A 12,297-nucleotide genomic window follows, 5' to 3' on the forward strand; every position below is an offset into this window, starting at 1 on the left:
AACAGAGCCAAACCGATTTCCTAATTTTCTCCCCTAGCCTTGCTCAAAGTGTCTCTCATAGTACATCAGTAACATATTGCTATAGTAACATATTATCACATACTTATTGGCTTAAAGCAACACAATCTATTCTCTTACAGTTTCTACAGGCCAAAAGTCTGAAATTAATTTCATTGGGGTGAACCAACATGGCTCTGTAAGGCAGTGCTCCCTCTAGAGGTTCTAGGGGAGAATGCATTTCCTTACTTTCACAGCCTCTAGAACAGTGATGGCGAACCTATGACACGTGTGTCAGCACTGACACGCGTAGCCATTTCTGATGACACGCGGCCGCATGCCGAGGATGAAACATTTGCTGCTCCTGAGGATGAAACATTTGCGAAACAATGTTTTTCCCTCAAAGTGACACACTACCCGAGTTATGCTCAGTTTTTTGGCGAAGTTTGACACACCAAGCTCAAAAGGTTGCCCATCACTGTTCTAGAACTACATTCTTTGGCTCATGGCCCATTCTCCAATCTTTAAAGTCAGCTATATGCCATTCTGCCCCAGTGCTCACACTGCCTCCTCCTCCTCTGCAGAACTTCTTCACATTTATCCCCGCCTCTCTCTTATAAGGATACGTTTGCTTGCATTTAGGGATCACCCAGATAACTCCCCATTTTAAAATCCTTAATTCATTAACATCTGCTGAATTTCTTTTGCCATATGTGGTGACATTCACACATTCTGGGGATTAGGATGGGGGCATCCTGGGGACCATCATTCAGCCCACCACACATAGTAAATGGCATCTCCATTCTACAGGTGCTGAAGTTAAAGCAAGCAAACAAAGGCTTCTGTTCTCTCAAACCTTACATTCAACCCAGCAGAGAATCTTCGGGGCTCCCTGTTTAAACTACATCCCGCATCGGATCACTTCTCACCACCTCCACTGTTGTCAACTCTTGCCTGTTTCCTTTCAGTGACCACACCCCTGCTCTCTCTTGCAGTCCTTTCTTAATACAGTAGCCAGACTGAGTCACCCCCCTGACTAAAATCCTTCAGTGGCTTTCCATCTCACTGCTTCTACCTCATTAGCCTTTGTTCACCCAGGACTTCCAGGCACCCATTCTCCCCCTTATCACTGGCCTTCCCTCTGTTCCCAGGATCGGAATCCCACTTGGCATTTAGATCTCAGATTCTGTTCCTCTCCAGAGCCAACTTAAAATCATCTTCCAGTTCCTCTATCACATTTCACCTCTAGTAACATAGCACTCACTATTTAAAACTCCCTATCATTCTGATTTATGGTCTGTTTCCCCAACTACGATATAAGATCTAGAACTTCCTTGCTCACTTTTGGCTGTTTTCCAAGCACCTAGAACAGTGCATGGCACCTGCTAGGCAGTCAAGACTTGCTGAAACACCACTCATGAGCCTCCTTTGCTTTCCCCCTCCGGCCTGACCAGCCCTCACAGTAGCCGGAGAGGGTGCAGAAAGCAGAGAAGACTTGGGCAGGCTGGCCCCACTCCCTTAGACAGGCGTACCTGTAGGACTTTCTGGGCTTGAACGTCGACCACGAGGACTCTGTTCAGTGCTGGTTGGGCCACGTAGATGTACCGGTGCCTGACGTTCACTGCCGACGCCCACTGGCACGGCTGGGTGGCGTCTCCTTCCCCGTGAGGACAGATTTCTTCCTGTGAAGGAGATAGGCTACCATGTATATTTCTTATCTCTCCCCCCACCCCGCCCCAGACCTCTCGGGATTCCCTCTCCCCTGTCTCTCCTCAGTCCCTTTCTTGTCACACTTAGAATCCTTTGGATTCACAGAACATGGCACACAACCTTCCCACCTCATCAATTTCCCCTCCCCCCACTTCTTCTGCAGCCTCTTAATCAGCAGCTTCCAGGGCTATAGTCTTCCACTCTTTTGTGCTACTTTCTCTTTGTCCTCATAGCCATTATTTAAAAAATGTCTCTTAATGGCCAGACTTCTGAAAGAATTCCCTACACTTTTCTGCTTCCTCACTTCTCATATGCTCCTTAACCCTCTGCTGTAGAACTCACCACAAAGCTGGGAGTGTTCTCACCAAGGTCAATGTTGACTCCTCAGTTGTAAATTAATCCCTGGCCATAATTTTATTTGAACTTGGGGCACCATCTAACTACTCCTTGGTTCTTCTTCCTCCATTCCACTCCAGTGGCTGGGCCTTTTCTGTTGCTGGATCCTGCAGAGTTCACCCTGAACAACTTTTCTTCTCTAAAGTTAATCTCACCCAAACCTATGGCCTTAGCTACAGTCTATATGCCTACAACTCCCAAATTTACGTCTTTAGCTCAGGCCTCTTCCCTGAACCCCAGACTTATATAGCCAACTATTTAGCTTGACTTGATTGTTTAATGAACATCTCAGACATGGAAGTCCAAGATCAACTCTCAATTTTACCATCAGCCCTGCTCATTCCATTAAAAAAACATCAATGACATCTCCATTGCTTTACTTACTTGGACCAAAAACTTTGAGGCCGCCCTAGCTGGTTTAGCTCAGTAGTTAGAGCGTTGGCCCAAGGACTGAAGGGTCAGGGGTTTGATTCCGGTCAAGGGCACGTCCCTCGGTTGCAGCCTGTGCCCTTACCAATTAAACATGCTGCTTCCCGCTGAACAAAGTGGATGGACATCTAACCCAGCAGAGAGGCCGAGAGAAGATGCACCAACTTCCTCCTCACCCAGTAGAAAGAGGGTCGTTCCACTGTAACCCTCCCATGGGGTGTTTGGCACTCTCCTCCTGCTAGCAAGACTCAGGCTTCCCCTCAGGTCCCCTGTGGTTTTACCTGGGACTAGCTCTAAGTCCATGCAGTTCTCCCCTTTCCCACTGCCACTGGCTTCACCAGGACACCACCTTCCCACCTGGACAATTACAATGACCTCTTCACTCCCTCTGTGCTCCTAGGCCAGCCCTTTTGACCACTGCCCTCACTGAGGGCTTGCAAAACTGAGCCCAGGGATCACGTGTCCCAGGGGTCTTCTCACCTCAATTTCTAACGCACCTTCCACATCCTCTAACAGCACCTACTGGGCAGCTGTGAACTTGGGGAGGCCAGGAACCCATTCATAGGCCTGGGCCTCCCCTCGGGCTTAGTGCATGGACGTGGCTGCCTGATGAAGGAACGGGCATTTACATGCTCAGCCTCGTGTTCCTTGAGCCTTGGGACAAATTTGGAACCACACCACGTATAGTAGGTGGAATTTAAGAATCAAATGGCACCTGTGGTGAAAGACTGACTTTTAGGATTTTGTCCGTGTGTGATGTGGAAGGGCTCTGGGCGTGGGAACCTACATAGCTCATGAAGATCTTCTCAGAGGGTTTGAGGTGCCTCTGGATCTCACAGTCCACGGGGTGCAGGATGATAATGCCGTCATCGGAGAAGACATAGAACATGTTTCCCACACTGAGGCCTGGGAGGAGCAAACACAGCCATGGTTATGTTCCTCTAGCAGCTACCGTGCTCCCCCCCATCCCCCAATGGTGAGGTCACATGCCACATCGGGCACACACAAAACCGCAGCTCGGGTGCATCGGGTGCAGGCACACAGTGCAAGTCCTGGTGAAGGTGGGCGAAGTGAGATGAGCAGGTGGTATGGGGAGCATGGGAGAAGGTGCCCGAGGGCTGTCAATCAGAACAGCACACAGAGGGCTCTGCAGTCCCCAGGTGTCCTCCCAGACATGCACATCAGTCAACTAGAGCTGGCCACCAACACAGGTTTTCAAATAAACGACAGCCGTGGCGTTGACATACATTTGACCGTTCTTGTTCTGAAGGGCAAAGCCTTCCTGGGTTGTACGTTGTCCACTAAATTCAGGATGGATGAGATGATTCCCCCAAAGCAAAGGCTCTTATTTTGAACACATTTAGGAGCAGCACCACTTCCTGGAATGTGGGGCCCTCAGGATGCTGTGGCAGGTGCTCCTCGGTCCAAACGGAGTCCCAGCCTGTCTGTGCTGGCAAACGCCTCCCTCAAGACTGTGGGCTCCACCTCTGCCCCAGCCGTGTCTCTGTGGCAGCTCGCGCCAGGTGATAGAGCCCACAGCTGGTTGTGCCTGCCTGCCTGCCCCCACCCCGGCCCAGGGCCCGGCCGTCTGGGAAGAAAAGGCCTTGGGGACCACCAGCTAGTGTAGCCTCCTTATTTGAAAGACAAAGAAACTGAGGTCCAAGGAGGCCACCTGCCTTTGTGCCACAGTTGGGGTTAGACCCTGAGCCCCTGCTCAGAGTGTCCCCTCCCTCTGCCTCTCCATAAAAGGCCAACCTGGCACAGAGATGGGTAAGGCTGGAGTTCTTCCTCCCACTTTCTCCCCACTCTTTCATACATTTTGAAGGTAGAACAATAAAAAGATTTCTATAAGTTCTAAAAAAATGAAATATATTAAATTAAATAAATGTGCAGAGAACTCTTTCCTCGCATGCAGAGAGCACCAGTGCATTGATGTGCAGCGCACAGAGGGCTCTGCAGGGAGCCAGGTTAGAGAGCCCGAGTCTCTGCTTAGGGTGCTGTGCATGGGTGGACCCCGCCCGAACTCTGAACGCCTCTTATGTGGGCCTCTGTAACTGCATGTCACACCCCCAGGGCCCCCTGCATTCTCTGGGTCCCGTTGCAGTAACCTCACCTTAGAAAAACACCACCTCTTAAGAACTTGTCTGGCTAAGTTTTTAGTGAGTTAGAAAACAACAAGTCAGGCAAATACTAGGAATCACCACCCCATTTGCTTCCAATGACTCTGCAGGCAGTTTTCGGGGCGTGAGGCCCATGGTGACGGCACCAGTGCCTGCGGCTCCCAGTGAGGACCGAGGTCCCCGAGTCCATGAAGCAGCCTCGACTACCTCTGGTTCTGTGCTGAGAAGGGCTCTAGGCAAGAGGGTTCCTGCCATGGCGAACAGCCTGACCCCGCCTCTCAAAGCTGGCATGGACCAGGAGTATCTGCCTAGCTGCCGAGGGGAGCCTGGGTGCTGGGCAGCCTGCCCCGAGAGTCAGACAAGCCATGAGTGCCGGGTCTCAGCCCTCAGCAGGACCTTTGCTTCTGTACCCTCTCCCCTGGCAAACTTCTCACTCACACTTAGGGGTCCGAGGGGGTCAAAGCCCTTGCTCAACAGCAGACCCCAGGAACAGCCTCCTGGGGCCTCTCAGAAAACTGATGGTCGGAAGGACCACCGTAAGATTGAAGGTTTTAATAGAATCTCCATGGGGTCTGCAGCTGTAGCTACATTTCAGGCTGAGCACAGTGCCTTGCTCACATTTGGCAATGGAACATGAGACTAAACAAATACTCCACAAACAATCGACTTCACAGGAGACCCAGCCTCATGATCAAGGCACCTCTCCCCCACCCCCGCAAGCTTCTGTCTGGGCTTAGCTTCTACTAAGGGGGCACCAAGGCGCTTTCCTTGCTTTTGTGTGCTCTCATCATGTCATTTCTCCTGGGGAGACTTGAGAGTGCCCTGTGGTCGGGCAGCTTGCCTCTCTGTTTTGGCCTCTGCATTTCCCTATCTCCGGCCTTGAGTCTTAGCGGTGACGGGTACCAGCGGCCAGCTGCCCAGGCACAATGGGAAGTGCTTGCTGCTGGGTTGTCCGATATTAGTGCAGCGCCTGCCAGCCCTTGGGCCGCGTGGATCTTAAGTGGGCCTCCCTAGCTGGACTTCACACCCCCAGGGCCTCCTGCATCCTCTGGGTCCCTTTGCAGTGACCTCCTTAGAAAAACACCACCTCGCCCTAACTGGTTTTGCTCAGTGGATAGAGCGTCGACTTGCGGACTCAAGGGTCCCAGGTTCGATTCCGGTCAAGGGCATGTACCTTGGTTGTGGGCACATCCCCAGTGGGGGGTGTGCAGGAGGCAGCTGATCGATGTTTCTCTCTCATCGATGTTTCCAACTCTCTCTCCGTCTCCCTTCCTCTCTGTAAAAAATCAATAAAATATATTAAAAAAAGAAAAGAAAAGAAAAACACCACCTCTGAAAGACGCAGAGCAAAAGCTCTTTGCGTGCCTCATGGCTAGGAGCTAGGGTCAGGCAGCATCCAGAGTCAACTGTCTGCTATTTTTTGAACCATATCAATTTGTCCATAGTAGGCCAGCTTTGATGTATAAAAATGCAATTTTGTATGGCCCACTCTAATGTTTAAAGATTGTTTGCTAGTGCAAAATTTAAAAGTCTATTCATTTAAAAATATACATGTCAACAAATCACCATAGCTTTCTCCTTCAGCATTTCCTTGGAGTATATACTAAACCCCAACACCAATACCAGCCGCTGGAGAAAAGTTCAAGGCCTGGATCTGATCAGGAGCCCCTGCTGAGTGGGCCGCTCCAGTGGAGGTTTCAATGAGCTTGAAATGGAAACTTTCCATTTCTAAATTCTAATGCTTTGGTGACCATTAAAGACACTAGGAGGTTTGAAAGCTGCTTCTCAGGGTGCACCACTTGAGTTGGACTTGGACCTCCCCTCTCCGGTCTGATTTGACACGTGAACCCCGCTTGTGGGACTGTTTGGTGCTCATGGAAAGATGGCCTGTTTTGGAACTACAAACACACGTGGCCACAGACACAACACAGAACGAGTGAGCTGGTACCTTCCTCGCGCCAGAGAATGTTTGCAACTGCAGCCGCGGAGAATTGGGAGCGCGGGAGCCGGCGGACGGGAGGAAAAGAAGAAGAAAGCAGAGTGAGAACCTTCCCCACAGTGTCAGTTCGAGAACATCTGCCATCGAGTGCACAGAACAACACCACTGCCTGCCCACGGGGGGACTGTGCACATGGACAAACGTCTCCGGATCTCAGGACCCTTTCAATTCTGAATGAATCCTTGACATCAGGTCCCAGAATCCCAGAAGCTAATGGGGTTTTCTACTTGCCAAGATGACAAAGAGGGAGCTACATCTCTCTCAGACGTGCAGGATTACTTCCAGGAGAGCTCCGACTTCCAACTAGGATCCTCCTTATCTGAAACACTTCTGATGACCTCCCGTGCTGGGAAAGACTCAGCTTGGAGCCCGTGACTGAGGGAATGAGACCATGGCCAGCACCCACGCCCTTGAAGTCACAGCAGCAGACCCACTTGGGGAGCAGTGGCCACCAGGGAGAGCACCCTTAGCACCCAGGTGGGCAGCATCCCCGGATAAAGGTCGGTGTGCACAGCCAGTCCCTGGGCCACATGGGATAGCGGCCCCTCCCTGCTGGGTGGATAGTAGGGGGCATTTTGTAGATGAGGGCAGAGGTTTCAGGGCAGGTAGGAAGCAGAACTGGGGCCAGGATATGTGAGCTTCCTTATGGTCCTGGCTCTGTCTGCTGTCCAGAGAGTTCCTCTATGTTTCTAGAGTCATCCAGGTTGCCAGGGAAGGTGTGCTCCCCTCTGGGCACCCTCTGTCCGCAGGTTTGAGCACAGAAGGATATGGGTGTTACCCTGTCTTCAGGGGCTCATGGTAGACAGCTTTGGCCCTGGTCAGTTACTTCCCTCCCTGACATCCCGCACATCCCACCAGCTCAGTGAAGAGCTCAAAGGCAAGCGTGGACTCACGGGTCTTTCTAGCTGAGTCTTCAATGAAGAGTGAGGAGATATCTTCGTCCACTCCCACTTCATTTTTGGCAATGCAGGTGTACGCCCCCGTGTCTTCATAGCGGACGCTGCCGATGTGGAGTTCGCTCCCATTGGCTGCAGAGAGGACAGTGCTCAGCGTGGCCCGCTCAGCCGGAACTCCACTTCCACCCTCCCCATTCTGCTCACAGAACTATGGACAGTGTTGGCATTAACAACACGGAGCCCCTCAGCAGGGCTGGGGGTAGCCAACATCCCGGACATTCACCCACAAAGGGCCAGAACACCTGAAGGAACTGAGGGTGACCTGGGACCTGACTGACAGCCTCTCGTCACTGCCCTCAGAAAGCCCACAAGACTGTGGGGGCCCAGAGAGTAGAGCAGTCTGGGGCGACATCTGTTCACTCCAACATATCAGACTTAGAAACAACTCAAGCCTCTCATTTCCATCCTGGGAGAGTGTCCGCTTGAACTTGGTGGGAATAGCACAGACACTGAGGGTGGTTCTTACCCAAAAGGGAGAGCTGTTTAGACATCTGGGCTGAGACATCCATGCCATTTTTCAGCCAAGTGATTCTGGGCATAGGAATGCCCTCTGCGTGGCATCTCAGACTGGCCGCCACCCCCGGCTCCTGTGCCTGGGTCTCCGGGTACACGCGGATGACTGGTGGCACTGTGGGTGAGAATCGGTGCCGGTAAGAGAAGGCCCTCACCTGGCCTCGGGCTTGGGGTCCAGCCCCGAAATCCTGCTCCAGGGAGGTGAGCTGAGAGGCAACTCCGCACTTCCCTTTGTAAGCAGCTTACAATCATCCTATTCAGCAACTCACGCCCTAAGAGAAAGCTATAAAATGGATTGCAGGCAACAAACACGTCAGGCTTCCTACCCTGTAATTCATGGCTTTCATCATTATTCTAAATATGACCAGAAAGACACCCAAATATTTAATGTGGTTCAGCTGCTACATGTGAAGAGCAATAGCCACTGACATTTATTTCTGAATGAATAAAATTCAGATATATTATTTCTGTTATCAGAAAGCCATTGAACAGAGGCTCATTTCTTGCAGGAAGTGCTTCACAAAGCACTTATGAGCGCTGACTGGCAGGGCTACTCATTATATCCCTGCTTGGGGGCAATCCATTGATTTTCCAGTGGGTCATTTTTACTGCTCCCCTTCTCAATCCCCGGAACACGGGCGAAAGGCAAGTGTGCCCTCCTTAACTCTGACTCGGCCGCGGGCCCTGGCAGTCCAGCTTGGGGCTGGCCTATGGCCCGGCCCACTCACCACATGAGCACGGGTGGGCAAGGCGTCACCCTCCATGGAACGCAGGCTTCTCTTACCTGGGCTGTCTGTGGGGAGGTGCCCGGAAGAAGTGGAGACTGTCTGGAGGACCTTCCATCCTACCCCCAGCTTTGGGCCCAGGAGATAAAATAATTACCATTTTCAGTGGAACTGAGGGCTCTTCCCTACGCACACATTTTACGTTACATACTTTCAACACAGGTTTGTGAGAGCTTATGTAAAGGCACCTGGATATTATACTGAATGAAACAAAAGCCTCACCCTTCTCTTGGAATGATGGGGGATGGATTCTTCCTGAAGTGGGCAACTACTTATCTGGAAGCTCCTATTGTCCAATAAGAGACAGCATCCCAGGGCAAGATGAAGGCAGAGGAGGTGGAAGGTACCCTCGCCTCCTCCCAGGACCAAACTGGAAATTACAACTAAAATATAGAGCAATCATCCTGAATAACCACCTGAAGGCTAGCTGAAGAGATTTCTTATGACTGGGGGAAAACGGGGACATCAGTAAAAAAGAAAAATCTTATAACCAAGAATTTATAGAAGAAGCCACATTGAGACTATAGGAAGGGCAGAGACATGAGATGGGCTGGCCCTGCTCCCAAGGGCAGTGGCTGGGACTCTGGAGGGGTCTCTCAGCTGCAAAGGTTCCTCCTGAGGAATGTGGGGTCTCAACTCCATGCTGGGGCCCCCAGCACAGAGCAGCAGAGCTAGGGAGAGAAGCCCACATAACATCCAGCTGTGCAAGTCAGCGGGAAGTCTGTCTGCCAGGGAGAGACAGGAGTCTGCCAGAAACCCAGGCACCCTCTCACAGGGTGAGTGCACAAGCTCTCACTCATGGCCACTCACCCTGGGCTGTGGTGGAGGGGAGCGGCTAGGAGCAGACTGGAGTGGTATGAATGTTAGGTCTGGTCAAATAATTGAATTGATACCCTCTCCCCTGGGAACTGACCTTTAGGCCACTTCGCAATGGACATTCCACTTGCTAAGACCGTTAGCTCTCCCCTCCGGACTTTCCCAGACTCCAGACCTGCACAGAGAATTCACCGCCCAGAAAAAGCCCGTCTAGAGCCCTTTAAAAACTCTGACTCCCCGTCTTTGGGTGCTGGTGCCATTTTGGGGCTCAGCCAGTCTGGTATCCAGATGACCTAATAAATTTATAATCCCTCACCACTTTGGCCTCGTGCATTCCTCCTTTGGCGACCCTAACACTGAGGAGAGACTGGGTTGTGTGGCTCTGGGAGACAGCTGAAGGGAACGCTAACAGGTCCCCGTGCTGAGCCCCTCTCCCACACTGCCCACAGACGCCGGCTTTCTGGTCAAGCACTCCCCTCCATACGGCATCAGTGAGGCCTTCACTTGCCACCCTATCTAAAAGCCCCACCTTTTATCTGGCTCTCCTTATCCCTGTTTTAAAAAAATTCCTCCTTAGTACCTTTCGCCCTTTGACACATACATGAAGGCAGAGAGTTTGGCCTGTTCGTGGCTATGCTTCTATGCTCAGCTGGTGAGTGGTATGTAAAAGAAACTCCGTACATCTTTGCTGAATGAACGGAGTGATGACGACGCTGAGATCTGAGAGATAAGGGGGAGTTGGCAGCAAAGTGTGTGTGTGGGGGGGAGTGCATTCTCAGGGAGGGAACAGTGTGCGGCGGGGAGTCAGGAGGCCAGGCGTGTTGGGGAAGCGAGAAGTGTTCACGGGGCTGGAGCATGGGGGGAGGTGGGCAGGGCCAGCTCACTGTGCAGGAGTACCTGTATGTGTCTGTATGCGTGGAGGGTGGACTCACGGGGACAGGTGGCTGCTGTTGCCCCTCTCTGGGTGGCTAGGTCTCCCTTATTTTTCCGGAAGGATTGATGTAGAGGAAACGGAAGCACAGGCAGGGCGGCAGTGAAAAGGGGCCCTGCAGACAGTCCGAGGCCCCCTGGCAACCTAGGAGATCCACTGAGAAGCGCATCTTGCCTTGACCTGACTACCTGCTAAGGGGAAAACCAGCACCAGGATGTTAAAGAAAGTGACCCTGTCATTTGGGTGGGAGCTCACCACTGCCTCCAGGACCAAACTGTCCCCTTCACGTGGGATGAGGCACCACGGAGCCTGCCGTCGGCGCAACGGGCCCCAGGCTCTGAGCCAGCGCCTGTTCACCGCGGGCAGAAGCTGGGCCTCCTACCAGAGCCAGAGCGCTGGGTCCAGCCTCCGGCCAGGACTGGCAGAGCCTGAGGAGAGCCCCGGGCAGGAGGCATCAAAGACCTGGTGCCCTTGAGCCCCACTTGGGCAGGGCCCTGTCAGAAAAAGTCCTGCTACGGAGAAAGCGTCCTGCCTGCCCCGAGGAGGGGGGGGATCAGCTTTCTGCCAGCAGCAAGGCAAGGACCCGACTGTTTTTTGTGTTTTTTTTTGCCCTGATCTCCCCTCTTCTTTTGTGTAATTTGTGCACTAAAAATCATTTGAGATTAATATGTCCTGTGTAAACAACTTCATTAAAAAAAAATTTGCCAAGCCTTCCAGTGAAAACGTTGGAATACATGACACGAAGGCCCGCGTTCTTTGGAAGCACCGGTCACTCCCGACGTGGAAGGAGCACAAACGTGTCCCGAGTAAGAGGCACATTCGCGAAAGCACCACGTGGGAGATGTCAGCAGATGCGGGAGATGATGATTGCGTTTTTTGGGGATGAATCTCTACTTGTCTGAACGGTGGGGAGGTCAAGGGTGTTTTTAATTTAATGGATTAATCATTTATGTCTGGAGTTCTTGCTCCTTCTGATGAAAGCAGTGCGGGAGGTTTGCATGAAGTTATAAATCATGTCAGTGTTTGGGCCTCATCTCTGGGAGGCCGGGTCTATGGGGAAGTAATACCAATAATCTGAGAGAGGCAGTAGTTTCCTGGAAGGAATTCCTTTAGCCACCCAGGTCAAGGCCAAGTCACGGAGGGAGAGCTTCAGAAGATGGTGGCCCAGCTCATATGGGGGGGTCCTGCTCTTGCCACCAGGGAGTGAGGCAGCTCCAGGGAGAAGAAGTCTATATTTTACTCCCCGTTTGGGGCCTTAATTTTCCCATCTGTATAATGGGTTGGAGGCTCTTTGAGGAGCCACTAGCTCAGACCTGTGTCAACCAACTACAGTAAAATATGGCTCGAGACAACCCCAAACTTCCCTCTTATCTTCTCCTACCATGGACTTTGAACTATATCTGTATCAGGCTTTTCCATATATCATATCTCATCAGGCCTCTGAGGCAGGAGGTGCTGTTATTATTCCCATTTTACAGGTAAGTTTACTACCTAAGACTGCATGTCAAGGAAGTACCAGCACTAGGACGAAATCCAGGTCTGTCTGGCTCAGAGTTCATGTCTTGACCCTTTGACAGAGGTGCTAGCAGCTTGGGTCTGCCCTGTGCCTAGGATGGAGCAGCCCCCAGCCCAGCTCCTGTTCCCA

General features: G+C 51.8%; 1 protein-coding gene across 1 annotated transcript in view; it reads right to left on the reverse strand.

Moving 5' to 3' along the window:
* Positions 1-12,297, reverse strand: part of FSTL4 (follistatin like 4) — a gene marked incomplete at its 3' end in the record, with an annotated part of 324,199 nt that overhangs the window by 14,410 nt on the left and 297,492 nt on the right. Inside the window, exons 9-13 of the mRNA XM_079773030.1 lie at positions 8,074-8,235; positions 7,545-7,679; positions 6,601-6,627; positions 3,320-3,438; positions 1,530-1,679 (exon numbers count right to left, since the gene is read on the reverse strand). Coding sequence (XP_079629156.1) covers positions 1,530-1,679; positions 3,320-3,438; positions 6,601-6,627; positions 7,545-7,679; positions 8,074-8,235 — 593 coding nt within the window. The remainder of the gene's footprint in view (positions 1-1,529; positions 1,680-3,319; positions 3,439-6,600; positions 6,628-7,544; positions 7,680-8,073; positions 8,236-12,297) is intronic.

The sequence above is a fragment of the Cnephaeus nilssonii genome (assembly GCF_951640355.1).
Source record: "Cnephaeus nilssonii genome assembly, chromosome: 5".
Lineage (NCBI taxonomy): Eukaryota > Metazoa > Chordata > Mammalia > Chiroptera > Vespertilionidae > Cnephaeus > Cnephaeus nilssonii.